Here is a 12568-nt window from a genome sequence, read left to right as displayed (position 1 = left end):
TTCTACTGCCAATCATTCCAATTAGACTGGTTTGAAATTCTCCCTGACTAATATGGCTGCCATTCTTCACCCCATTCTGGAACTGAAGGTTTATGAAAAAAGCCCTAGAGTAATTTAATAGGATCTCTACGGTTCAGACAAATCAGTACACTTGGTCCACCGGCTCGGAGTGAAGGTTGGAGCATGCGTGTGTGTGTGTGTGTGTGTGTGTGTGTGTGTGTGTGTGTGTGTGTGTGTGTGTGTGTGTGTGTGTGTGTGTGTGTGTGTGTGTGTGTGTGTGTGTGTGTGTGTGTGTGTGTGCGTGTGCGTGTGCGTGTGTGCGTTCTTGTGTTTAGTATACAACTTTTATTTAGGACTCACCAGCACACTTGGTCCTGGCCCTGAGAGGAGGCCCGGGGCCCCAGTCCCTCCATCCAGGGGCCTGGTCAACAGCACACTGATCTCATAGTCTGTGTCTGGTGTCAGGTGACCTATCTTATGGGTGGTCTTGTCCACAGGCTGCAGGTCGTACATGGTCCCTGACACCGTACGGTACTCCACCTGGGAAAAGGGTTGGAAGATATGTCCCAGGGATGTCCAATACAGGCCCAACACACTTGAATACTGCTATAGACACTATGGTGAATACTGCTATAGACACTATGGTGAATACTGCTATAGACACTATGGTGAATACTGCTATAGACACTATGGTGAATACTGCTATAGACACTATGGTGAATACTGCTATAGACACTATGGTGAATACTGCTATAGACACTATGGTGAATACTGCTATAGACACTATGGTGAATACTGCTATAGACACTATGGTGAATACTGCTATAGACACTATGGTGCAATGCATCAGATTATTGTTTACTCATTATGTATGGTTCCGTTCCAAATGTCACCCTATCCCGTATAAAGTGTACTTCTTTTGCCGTAGGCACATTGAAGCAGTACACTATGTAGGGAATGAAGGTGCATTCTGGGACGCGGCCAATCAGTCCCTATTAAACCAAACCATTAATAAATAGAAATACCTCTCGGTCGATGATTGGACCGTCTCCGTTGATGGAGTTAGCGTTAAGCTGGATCCAAAGGTAGGTGGCGCCGACCGCTGTGAGCTGGGGGGGAGCGATGGGCACCGGGGGCTCTGGGGCGGATAGAAGAAGAGGAGACAGATCTGAGTGACAATACGATAATAAGTGCAGAAACATCGTAGACAATGGATGCTAAAACAACTTTTAAGGCTCTCAAGTTGAGACACAACAAACATAATGGAAATTGTACTCAAGTCACAGTTGTCACCCCCCCCAAAATAAAAGCTTACTAATAGAACAAGCCTGTCTGTAGTCATTACCAAGGAACGTACACAACTTATTCAATGAAGGGTTTAAGTTGTTTCGTGTTCACATTTTACCTTCCCAGACTTCAACACAAAATAAACACTGGAAATTATACCACAACACTCATGACCTAATAAACACATCATCAACTTAATCCACAAAACACCCCATTATCCCTCAGATATATTTACTGCTAGTATTTTATCTCAGAGGGCTATTTCAATTCAAATATTCCAATTAAACAAACACAGTCAGATAAATATATATATATATATATATATACACTACTGTACTGTTAGGAGATAGGAACATAAGCATTTCACTAAACCCGCGATAACAAAATGTGTAGGCGACCAATAACATTTTATTTAACTCATCTAACACACACAACATACTCCCAGTCTGGCACCCTAATCCCTATGTAGTGCCCAACTTTTGACCATGGCCTATAGGGATCTAATAGGGCCTCTGGTCAAAGGTCGTGCACAATATAGAGAATAGGGTGACTTTTGGTACACACTCATACACTATTCCAAGTACCCTGTTTTCCTCCTGGGTTTTAACCTCCAGTAAAGACTGGATCAGTGTCTGACAGACTGGGTTTTAACCTCCAGTATAGACTGGTTCAGTGTCTGAGAGACTGGGTTTTAACCTCCAGTATCGACTGGTTCAGTGTCTGAGAGACTGGGTTTTAACCTCCAGTAACGACTGGTTCAGTGTCTGAGAGACTGGGTTTTAACCTCCAGTATCGACTGGTTCAGTGTCTGACAGACTGGGTTTTAACCTCCAGTAGATACTGGTTCAGTGTCTGACAGACTGGGTTTTAACCTCCAGTATAGACTGGTTCAGTGTCTGAGAGACTGGGTTTTAACCTCCAGTATAGACTGGTTCAGTGTCTGAGAGACTGGGTTTTAACCTCCAGTATAGACTGGAGAGGAGAAGTGTGTGGATTAGCTGTTTCGTTATAGGTGATGTTTGACTCGCAGGGTGGACGCTGGGGATTACATGGTTGTACAGGCCTAGTCTCCCAGGTCAGAGGTCAGAGTGGGACAACCATCTGTAGAGTACAGTCATGGTGTGTAGACCTACTTCTACCTTGCGACCAACACCCAATAATAAGACACTCCTCAGCCCTGCGTAGAATGGTATGCTATCCGTCTATCTGTCCTTAATAGACATCCACGTCTTCGGCGCCCGGGAACAGTGGGTTAACTGCCTTGTTCAGGGGAACAGTGGGTTAACTGCCTTGTTCAGGTAAACAGTGGGTTAACTGCCTTGTTCAGGGGAACAGTGGGTTAACTGCCTTGTTCAGGGAACAGTGGGTTAACTGCCTTGTTCAGGGGAACAGTGGGTTAACTGCCTTGTTCAGGGAACAGTGGGTTAACTGCCTTGTTCAGGGAACAGTGGGTTAACTGCCTTGTTCAGGGGAACAGTGGGTTAACTGCCTTGTTCAGGGGAACAGTGGGTTAACTGCCTTGTTCAGGGAACAGTGGGTTAACTGCCTTGTTCAGGGGAACAGTGGGTTAACTGCCTTGTTCAGGGAACAGTGGGTTAACTGCCTTGTTCAGGGGAACAGTGGGTTAACTGCCTTGTTCAGGGGAACAGTGGGTTAACTGCCTTGTTCAGGGGAACAGTGGGTTAACTGCCTTGTTCAGGGGAACAGTGGGTTAACTGCCTTGTTCAGGGGAACAGTGGGTTAACTGCCTTGTTCAGGGGAACAGTGGGTTAACTGCCTTGTTCAGGGGAACAGTGGGTTAACTGCCTTGTTCAGGGGAACAGTGGGTCAACTGCCTTGTTCAGGGGAACAGTGGGTTAACTGCCTTGTTCAGGGGAACAGTGGGTTAACTGCCTTGTTCAAGGGAACAGTGGGTTAACTGCCTTGTTCAGGGGAACAGTGGGTTAACTGCCTTGTTCAGGGGTAGAGTGACAGAATGTTACCTTGTCCACTCCTCTGACTGTCTGCATCTTAAATGACAACCTAGTTTCTCATACAGTGCTCTACTTTGACCTCAGTAACACGGAGCTGCAACATAGAGCTGTAACATAGAGTTGCAACATAGAGCTGTAACATAGAGCTGTAACATAGAGTTGCAACATAGAGCTGTAAGATAGAGTTGTAACATAGAGCTGCAACATAGAGCTGCAACATAGAGCTGCAACATAGAGCTGCAACATAGAGCTGCAACATAGAGCTGCAACATAGAGCTGCAACATAGAGCTGCAACATAGAGCTGCAACATAGAGCTGCAACATAGAGCTGCAACATAAAGCTGTAACATAAAGCTGTAACATAGAACTGCAACATAGAGCTGTAACATAGAGCTGCAACATAGAGCTGCAACATAGAGCTGCAACATAAAGCTGCAACATGAAGCTGTAACATAGAGCTGCAACATAGAGCTGTAACATAGAGCTGCAACATAGAGCTGCAACATAGAGCTGCAACATAGAGCTGTAACATAGAGCTGCAACATAGAGCTGCAACATAGAGTTGCAACCACCTGCAATCTCCTTTGCACCCTAGTAGCTCTACTTGCACATTCATCTTCTGCACATCTACCATTCCAGTGTTTAATTGCTATATTGTAAATACTTTGCCACCATGGCCTATTTATTGCCTTACCTCTTATCTCACCTCATTTGCACACACTGTACATATACTATTCAATTGTGTTATTGACTGTACGATTGTTTATTCCATGTGTAACTCTGTGTTGTTGTTTGTGTCGCACTGCTTTGCTTTATCTTGGCCAGGTCTCAGTTGTAAAGGAGAACTTGTTCTCAAATTGCCTACCTATTTATATCAAAGGTCAAAAATACAAAAAAACAAACGTAGAGCTGGAAAACAAACTTGTGAGAATTGTATTTAAACTCCCCGCTCGTACTCATCAGGAAGTCGAGCATTTTAATCAGCTAAACTGGCTATCTGTAGAAAAATAAATCTATATTAATTCAACATGGTCTGGTTCATAGAATTATCACTGACTCAGCCCCCAGGTACCTAATTATTTAACTTATATTAGAGATGTCCACCAACACGGCACCAGAGCCAGACTCTGATATCGCCTGTTTTCAATGGAAGAGTCTATCTGGTAAGAACACATTTTTACATACCAGCAGTGTTGAGTGGAACAAACCACCGGAGCAACTCTGTCACTGTATACTCCCTCTCCAGCGCGCGAGGTCGTCGGGCTGTTCATTATTACGCACACATGTCACCGTCGTTACGCGCATCAGCGCCTCATCGCTCACCTGGACTCCATCACTTACCTGATTACCTTCCCTATAACTGTCCCTTTGGTTCTTTCCCTAGGCGTTGTTGACTCTGTGTTTCGTGGCTGTACGCTTCTCGTGTTTCTTGTATTGTTCCATGTTTTTTTTATTCATTAAATATTCACTCCCTGCACTTGATTTCCTACTCCTAGTCCTATGGACAATCTTCTTCTTCTTCCCTACCTTGTCACAACACAGCGGATTATCTGAAATGCATTAAGAAGGAAAGGAATTCCACATGGACAATCTTCTGTATACCAACCCTACCTTGTCACAACACAGCGGATTATCTGAAATGCATTAAGAAGGAAAGGAATTCCACAAATTAACTTTTAGCAAAGGGATTAATTGAAATGCATTCCAGGTGACTACCTCATGAAGCTGGTTGAGAGAATGCCAAGAGTGTGCAAAGCTGTCATCAAGACAAAAGGGTGGCTACTTTGAAGAATCTAAAAAATGAAATATATTTTGATTTGTTTAACACTTTTTTGGTTACTACATGATTCCATGTGTTTTATTTTATCATGTTGATATCTTCACTATTATTCCACAAATGTAAAAATAAAGAAAAACCCTGGAATGAGTAGGTGTATCCAAACCTTTGACCTTTTACTGTATGTAAATAAGGTGTTTCTAAAAATCGGTCATTATGGGCTATTGTGTGTAGATTGATGAGTATTTTTATTATGTATTGTATAGACACTCTGTCCCCAAGACACTAAAAAACATTCTGTACCAAAGCAACAGCTTTAGACATCACCTAACTTTTGTCATTAAATCTTTGAACCTATGTAGGCTCTTTATTTGAGCCAGTTTACTAAAAATAATCCTGCAGCAACAGGAAATGTCAATTATTATGTCAATTATAATTAATGGACATTTTTGTTGGGTTGATCCTTTTTTGGGAAAATCAAGTCTGACATTTAAAAATGTAAATGACAAACTTCAGAAGCCTTTTTAAATGTTCTCAACAGGGTGATCAAGTTACGATCCTACATCTGTACACTCAATAAATAACGAGCCAGTCAATCACCTAGCCAGTCAGGCATAGTCCAGGACACCTGCTATAAGTGAGGACACTCACGACCATTACACCTGACACTCCCACCACACAAGCATAGTTCAGGGCACCTGCTATGAGCGAGGACCCCAACTGCCCTCACACCCCAATGGATTCATACATGATGACTCACAATCATTCTGTCACAGACATCCCAGCAAACCCGGCAACATTCTCAAAACATTAGCGAACATTCACATGAAGTCCGAGTTAGGGTTTTAGCTAACATTAGGATGATAACGTCCTACAAACATTCCAACAATATGTTTTCTTCCAAGATAATGTTTGAAATGAATATCCTTTAAATGTTGTGCTAACATTCACTAAACATTGTTCACAACATCTAAAAAAAAGACCACAGAACATTCCGTTAAGGTTCTCATTCGTTTAACAGTGTCTTAAGAGACTATTCACTAATTAGATTTTTTACAAATTAAATAAAAAGGAAAAAGGTGAAATGTATTGAGTACTATTATTGAACAATATTTTTGTTATGGAAAGTCTAAATGTCCATAACAAGTCACAATAATTTGCATGGACTTACTCTGTGTGCAATAATAGTGTTCAATAATAGTGTTCAATAATAGTGTTCAATAATAGTGTTTAATAATAGTGTTTAATAATAGTGTTCAATAATAGTGTTCAATAATAGTGTTTAATAATAGTGTTCAATAATAGTGTTTAAAAATAGTGTTCAATAATAGTGTTCAATAATAGTGTTTAATAATAGTGTTTAATAATAGTGTTTAATAATATTGTTTAATAATATTGTTTAATAATATTGTTTAATAATAGTGTTTAATAATAGTGTTCAATAATAGTGTTTAATAATAGTGTTCAATAATTAGTGTTCAATAATTGTTTAATAGTATTTAATAGTGTTTAATAGTGTATACTAATAGTGTAACATCGGGTGAATGTTGTTGTTTTTTGCACCCTAAAAGTATGATCATCTGCACAACTGGACAGTTTTATTGTGTTCTGTGAACATATCTTTTGTGATGTCCCTACGATGTTCCCACTAAACTGTTCCATAACCTGATGTCCCCACCAAACTGTTCCATAAACCTAATGTTCCCACTAAACTGTTCCATAACCTAATGTCCCCACCAAACTGTTCCATAAACCTAATGTTCCCACTAAACTGTTCCATAAACCTAATGTTCCCACCAAACTGTTCCATAAACCTAATGTTCCCACTAAACTGTTCCATAAACCTAATGTTCCCACCAAACTGTTCCATAAACCTAATGTTCCCACCAAACTGTTCCATAAAGCTAATGTTCTCACCAAACTGTTCCATAAACCTAATGTTCCCGCGAAACCGTTCCATAAACCTAATGTTCCCACCAAACCGTTCCATAAACCTAATGTTCCCACCAAACCGTTCCATAAACCTAATGTTCCCACCAAACCGTTCCATAAACCTAATGTTCCCACCAAACCGTTCCATAAACCTAATGTTCCCACCAAACTGTTCCATAAACCTAATGTTCCCACCAAACTGTTCCATAAACCTAATGTTCCCACCAAACTGTTCCATAAACCTAATGTTCCCACCAAACTGTTCCATAAACCTAATGTTCCCACCAAACTGTTCCATAAAAGTAATGTTCCCACCAAACTGTTCCATAAACCTAATGTTCCCACCAAACTGTTCCGTAAACCTAATGTTCCCACCATTCTGGGAACCTTTAAAGAACATAAAAAAATGTGTTCTGGGAACATTCTTGCAACATCAGGCGAACGTTTTAGACAAACATTTTACAATCATAACCACAACTGGACAGTTTTGGTGTTATGAGAACATTTGCCGCAACCTAACAAATGTTCTGGGAGCTTTGACAGAACCAATTTTGGTTTGCTGGGATGTCACAGGGCCAATTAAACATGAACAGCAAGACAAGGACTTGTTAACTTTAACCAAACCCTGTTACCAGGTAACTATATAGAGGGGAGGGATATCTGAGAGAGAGAGAGAGAGAGAGAGTGTGTGAGTGTGAGTGTGAGTGTGAGTGTGTGTGTGTGTGTGTGTGTGTGTGTGTGTGTGTGTGTGTGTGTGTGTGTGTGTGTGTGTGTGTGTGTGTGTGTGTGTGTGTGTCCATGAAGTGTAGAGGGCTATCTGTGGAACTCAATGAATGAAACAGGGGAGAGACATGTTAGTAGGTAGCTCCTGAAAAATCCTATAGATCCAATAGGTAGCTCCTAAAATATCCTATAGATCCAATAGGTAGCTCCTAAAAAATCCTATAGATCCAATAGGTAGCTCCTAAAATATCCTATAGATCCAATAGGTAGCTCCTAAAAAATCCTATAGATCCAATAGGTAGCTCCTTAAACATCCTGTAGATCCAATAGGTAGCTCCTAAAACATCCTGTAGATCCAATAGGTAGCTCCTAAAACATCCTGTAGATCCAATAGGTAGCTCCTTAAACATCCTGTAGATCCAATAGGTAGCTCCTAAAACATCCTATAGATCCAATAGGTAGCTCCTAAAACATCAATGTACTACAGATCCCATACATACATCAAGTCTACATACCGGTAATACACTACATGGCCGAAAACACCTGCTATGTCAAGCATCTCATTCCATCATAATGGACATTAATATGGAGTTGATACTCCCTTTGCTGCTATAACAGCCTCCACTTTTCTGGGAAGGCTTTCCACTAGATGTTGGAACATTGCTGCTATAACAGCCTCCACTCTTCTGGGAAGGCTTTCCACTAGATGTTGGAACATTGCTGCTATAACAGCCTCCACTCTTCTGGGAAGGATTTCCACTAGATGTTGGTACATTGCTGCTATAACAGCCTCCACTCTTCTGGGAAGGCTTTCCACTAGATGTTGGAACATTACTGCTATAACAGCCTCTACTCTTCTGGGAAGGCTTTCCACTAGATGTTGGAACATTACTGCTATAACAGCCTCTACTCTTCTGGGAAGGCTTTCCACTAGATGTTGGAACATTGCTGCTATAACAGCCTCCACTCTTCTGGGAAGGCTTTCCACTAGATGTTGGAACATTACTGCTATAACAGCCTCCACTCTTCTGGGAAGGCTTTTCACTAGATGTTGGAAATTGCTGCTATAACAGCCTCCACTCTTCTGGGAAGGCTTTCCACTAGATGTTGGAACATTGCTGCTATAACAGCCTCCACTCTTCTGGGAAGGCTTTCCACTTGATGTTGGAACATTGATGCAGGGACTTGCTTCCATTCAGACATAAGAGCATTAGTGAGGTCTGGTACTGATGTTGGGCGATTAGGCCTGGCTTGCAGTTCATCCCAAAGGTGTTCGATGGGATTGGGGTCAGGGCTCTGTGCAGGCCAGTCAAGTTCTTCCACACCGATATTGACAAACCATTTCTGTATAGACCTTGCTTTGTGAACGGGGGCATTGTCATGCTGAAACAGGAAAGGGCCTTCCCCCAAACTGTTACCACAAAGTTGGAAGCACAAAATCATCTAGAATGTCAGTGTATGCTGTAGCGTTAAAAGATTTCTCTTCACTTGAACTAAGGAGCCTAAACCACGAAAAATGAAAAACAGCCCCAGACCATTATTCCTCCTCCACCACACTTTAAAGTTGGCACTATGCAATGGGGCAGGTAGCGTTATCCTGGCTTTTGCCAAACCCAGATTCTACCTACTACAAGATGGTGAAGCGTGATTCATCACTCCAGAGAACGTGTTTCCACTGCTCCAGAGTCCAATGGCGACGAGCTTTACACCCCTCCAGTCGACGCTGGGCATTGGGCATTGGGCATTGTGATCTTAGGCTTGTTTGTGGCTAATCGGCCATGGAAACCCATTTCATGAACCTCCCGACGGTTCTTGTGCTGACGTTGCTTCCAGAGGCAGTTCAAATTTTTACGCAGTATGCGCTTCAGCACTTGGTGGTCCCATTCTGTGAGCTTGTGTGGCCTACCACTTCACGGCTGAGCCGTTGTTGCTCCTAGACGTTTCCACTTCACAATAACAGCACTTACAGTTGACCGTGGCAGCACTAGCAGGGCAGACATTTGATGAACTGACTTGTTGGAAATGTGGCATCCTATGATGGTGCCACGTTGAAAGTCACTGAGCTCTTCAGTACGGGCCATTCTACTGCCACGTTGAAAGTCACTGAGCTCCTCAGTACGGGCCATTCTACTGCCACGTTGAAAGTCACTGAGCTCCTCAGTACGGGCCATTCTACTGCCACGTTGAAAGTCACTGAGCTCCTCAGTACGGGCCATATTATTTCCAATGAACTCTTCAGTGAGTTCTTCTTCTACTGCCATTTTTTAAAATGTATTTATTTCACCTTTATTTAACCAGGTAGGCAAGTTGAGAACAAGTTCTCATTTACAATTGCGACCTGGCCAAGATAAAGCAAAGCAGTTCAACAGATACAACGACACAGAGTTACACATGGAGTAAAACAAACATACAGTCAATAATACAGTATAAACAAGTCTATATACGATGTGGGCAAATTAGGTGAGAAGGGAGGTAAAGGCAAAAAAGGCCATGGTGGCAAAGTAAATACAATATAGCAAGTAAAACACTGGAATGGTAGATTTGCAATGGAAGCATGTGCAAAGTAGAACTAAAAATAATGGGGTGCAAAGGAGCAAAATAAATAAATAAATTAAATACAGTTGGGAAAGAGGTAGTTGTTTGGGCTAAATTATAGGTGGGCTATGTACAGGTGCAGTAATCTGTAAGATGCTCTGACAGTTGGTGCTTAAAGCTAGTGAGGGAGATAAGTGTTTCCAGTTTCAGAGATTTTTGTAGTTCGTTCCAGTCATTGGCAGCAGAGAACTGGAAGGAGAGGCGGACAAAGAAAGAATTGGTTTTGGGGGTGACCAGAGAGATATACCTGCTGGAGCGTGTGCTACAGGTGGGAGATGCTATGGTGACCAGCGAGCTGAGATAAGGGGGGACTTTACCTAGCAGGGTCTTGTAGATGACATGGAGCCAGTGGGTTTGGGGACGAGTAGGAAGCGAGGGCCAGCCAACGAGAGCGTACAGGTCGCAATGGTGGGATAAGAGCGTCTGCTAAATGACTTAAATGTAAATGTAAATGTAGTATATGGGGCTTTGGTGACAAAACGGATTGCACTGTGATAGACTGCATCCAATTTGTTGAGTAGGGTATTGGAGGCTATTTTGTAAATGACATCGCCAAAGTCGAGGATTGGTAGGATGGTCAGTTTTACAAGGGTATGTTTGGAGCATGAGTGAAGGATGCTTTGTTGCGAAATAGGAAGCCAATTCTAGATTTAACTTTGGATTGGAGATGTTTGATATGGGTCTGGAAGGAGAGTTTACAGTCTAACCAGACACCTACGTATTTGTAGTTGTCCACGTATTCTAAGTCAGAGCCGTCCAGAGTAGTGATGTTGGACAGGCGGGTAGGTGCAGGTAGCGATCGGTTGAAGAGCATGCATTGTTGTCTATGGAGATTGCATGACTGTGTGCTCAATTGTATACACGTAACAGCAACGGGTGTACTTGACAGGGTTGTACGCGTCAAACAGAGGTGCTCGGTTGGTGAACTTGGTTTCAGTGAACTTGTAGGCCTGCGTATATAGAAAGATTTATGTCTGGTCTGAGTCACTTTATTTCCTGCATGTCATGTTTTGTCTTATATCATCTTGTCATTTTGCTTTTCCTTCTGTTCGTTTCCCCCCTGCTGGTCTTATTAGGTTCGTTCCCTTTTTCTATCCCTCTCTCTCCCCCTCCCTCTCTCTCCTCTCTCTATCGTTCCGTTCCTGCTCCCAGCTGTTCCTATTCCCCTAATCATCATTTAGTCTTCCCACACCTGTTCCCGATCCTTTCCCCTGATTAGAGTCCCTATTTATTCCTTTGTGTTCCGTTCCTGTCCCGTCGGTTCCTTGTTTTGTATTCACCATGCTGTGATTGTGGTTCGCCCTGTCCTGTCGTGTTTTTTGCCTTCATCAGATGCTGCGTGTGAGCAGGTGTCTCTGTCTACTACGGCCTGCGCCTACCCGAAGCGACCTGCAGTCTGTGGCCGCTTCTCTTGTCATTCCCCTCTACAGACTAGAGGATTTCTGTTATTCCCTGTTTGGACTTGAATAAACTCTGTTTCTGTTAAGTCGCTTTTGGGTCCTCTATCACCTGCATGACAGAAGGAACCGACCAAGGAATGGACCCAGCGACTTCAGGCGCTCGTTACACTGCCGTCAAGATCCAAGGAGCTATGCTCGGCAGACACGAGCAGGAATTGTCTGCTGCTCGCCATGCCGTGGAGAACCTGGCCGCTCAGGTTTCCGACCTCTCTGGACAGTTCCAGAGTCTACGTCTCGTGCCACCTGTTACTTCCTGGCCTGCCGAGTCTCCAGAACCTAGGGTTAATAACCCACCTTGCTACTCCGGGCAGCCCACTGAGTGCCGCTCCTTTCTCACGCAGTGTGAGATTGTGTTCTCTCTCCAACCCAACACATACTCTAGAGAGAGAGCTCGGGTTGCTTACGTCATTTCACTCCTTACTGGCCGGGCTCGAGAATGGGGCACAGCTATCTGGGAGGCAAGGGCTGATTGCTCTAACAAGTTCCAGAACTTTAAAGAGGAGATGATTCGGGTTTTTGACCGTTCAGTTTTTGGTAGGGAGGCTTCTAGGGCCCTGGCTTCATTATGCCAAGGTGAACGGTCCATAACGGATTATTCTATTGAGTTTCGCACTCTTGCTGCCTCTAGTGAGTGGAACGAGCCGGCGCTGCTCGCTCGTTTTCTGGAGGGACTCCACGCAGTGGTTAAGGATGAGATTCTCTCCCGGGAGGTTCCTTCAGATGTGGACTCTTTGATTGCTCTCGCCATCCGCATAGAACGACGGGTAGATCTTCGTCACCGGGCTCGTGGAAGAGAGCTCGCATCAACGGTGTTTCCCTGC

General features: G+C 43.2%; 1 protein-coding gene across 1 annotated transcript in view; it reads right to left on the bottom strand.

The window, feature by feature from the left end:
• Positions 1-345: 345 nt before the first annotated feature.
• The window catches only part of LOC124008031 (receptor-type tyrosine-protein phosphatase mu-like), a 79036-nt gene continuing 66813 nt past the window's right edge, over positions 346-12568 (bottom strand). Inside the window, exons 4-5 of the mRNA XM_046318940.1 lie at positions 1026-1138; positions 346-540 (exon numbers count right to left, since the gene is read on the bottom strand). Coding sequence (XP_046174896.1) covers positions 346-540; positions 1026-1138 — 308 coding nt within the window. The remainder of the gene's footprint in view (positions 541-1025; positions 1139-12568) is intronic.

Source organism: Oncorhynchus gorbuscha, linkage group LG21, assembly GCF_021184085.1.
Source record: "Oncorhynchus gorbuscha isolate QuinsamMale2020 ecotype Even-year linkage group LG21, OgorEven_v1.0, whole genome shotgun sequence".
Taxonomy (NCBI): Eukaryota; Metazoa; Chordata; class Actinopteri; order Salmoniformes; family Salmonidae; genus Oncorhynchus; species Oncorhynchus gorbuscha.
The sequence above is the reverse complement of the archived record's forward strand: the minus strand, read 5'-3'. Positions and strand labels throughout refer to the sequence as shown.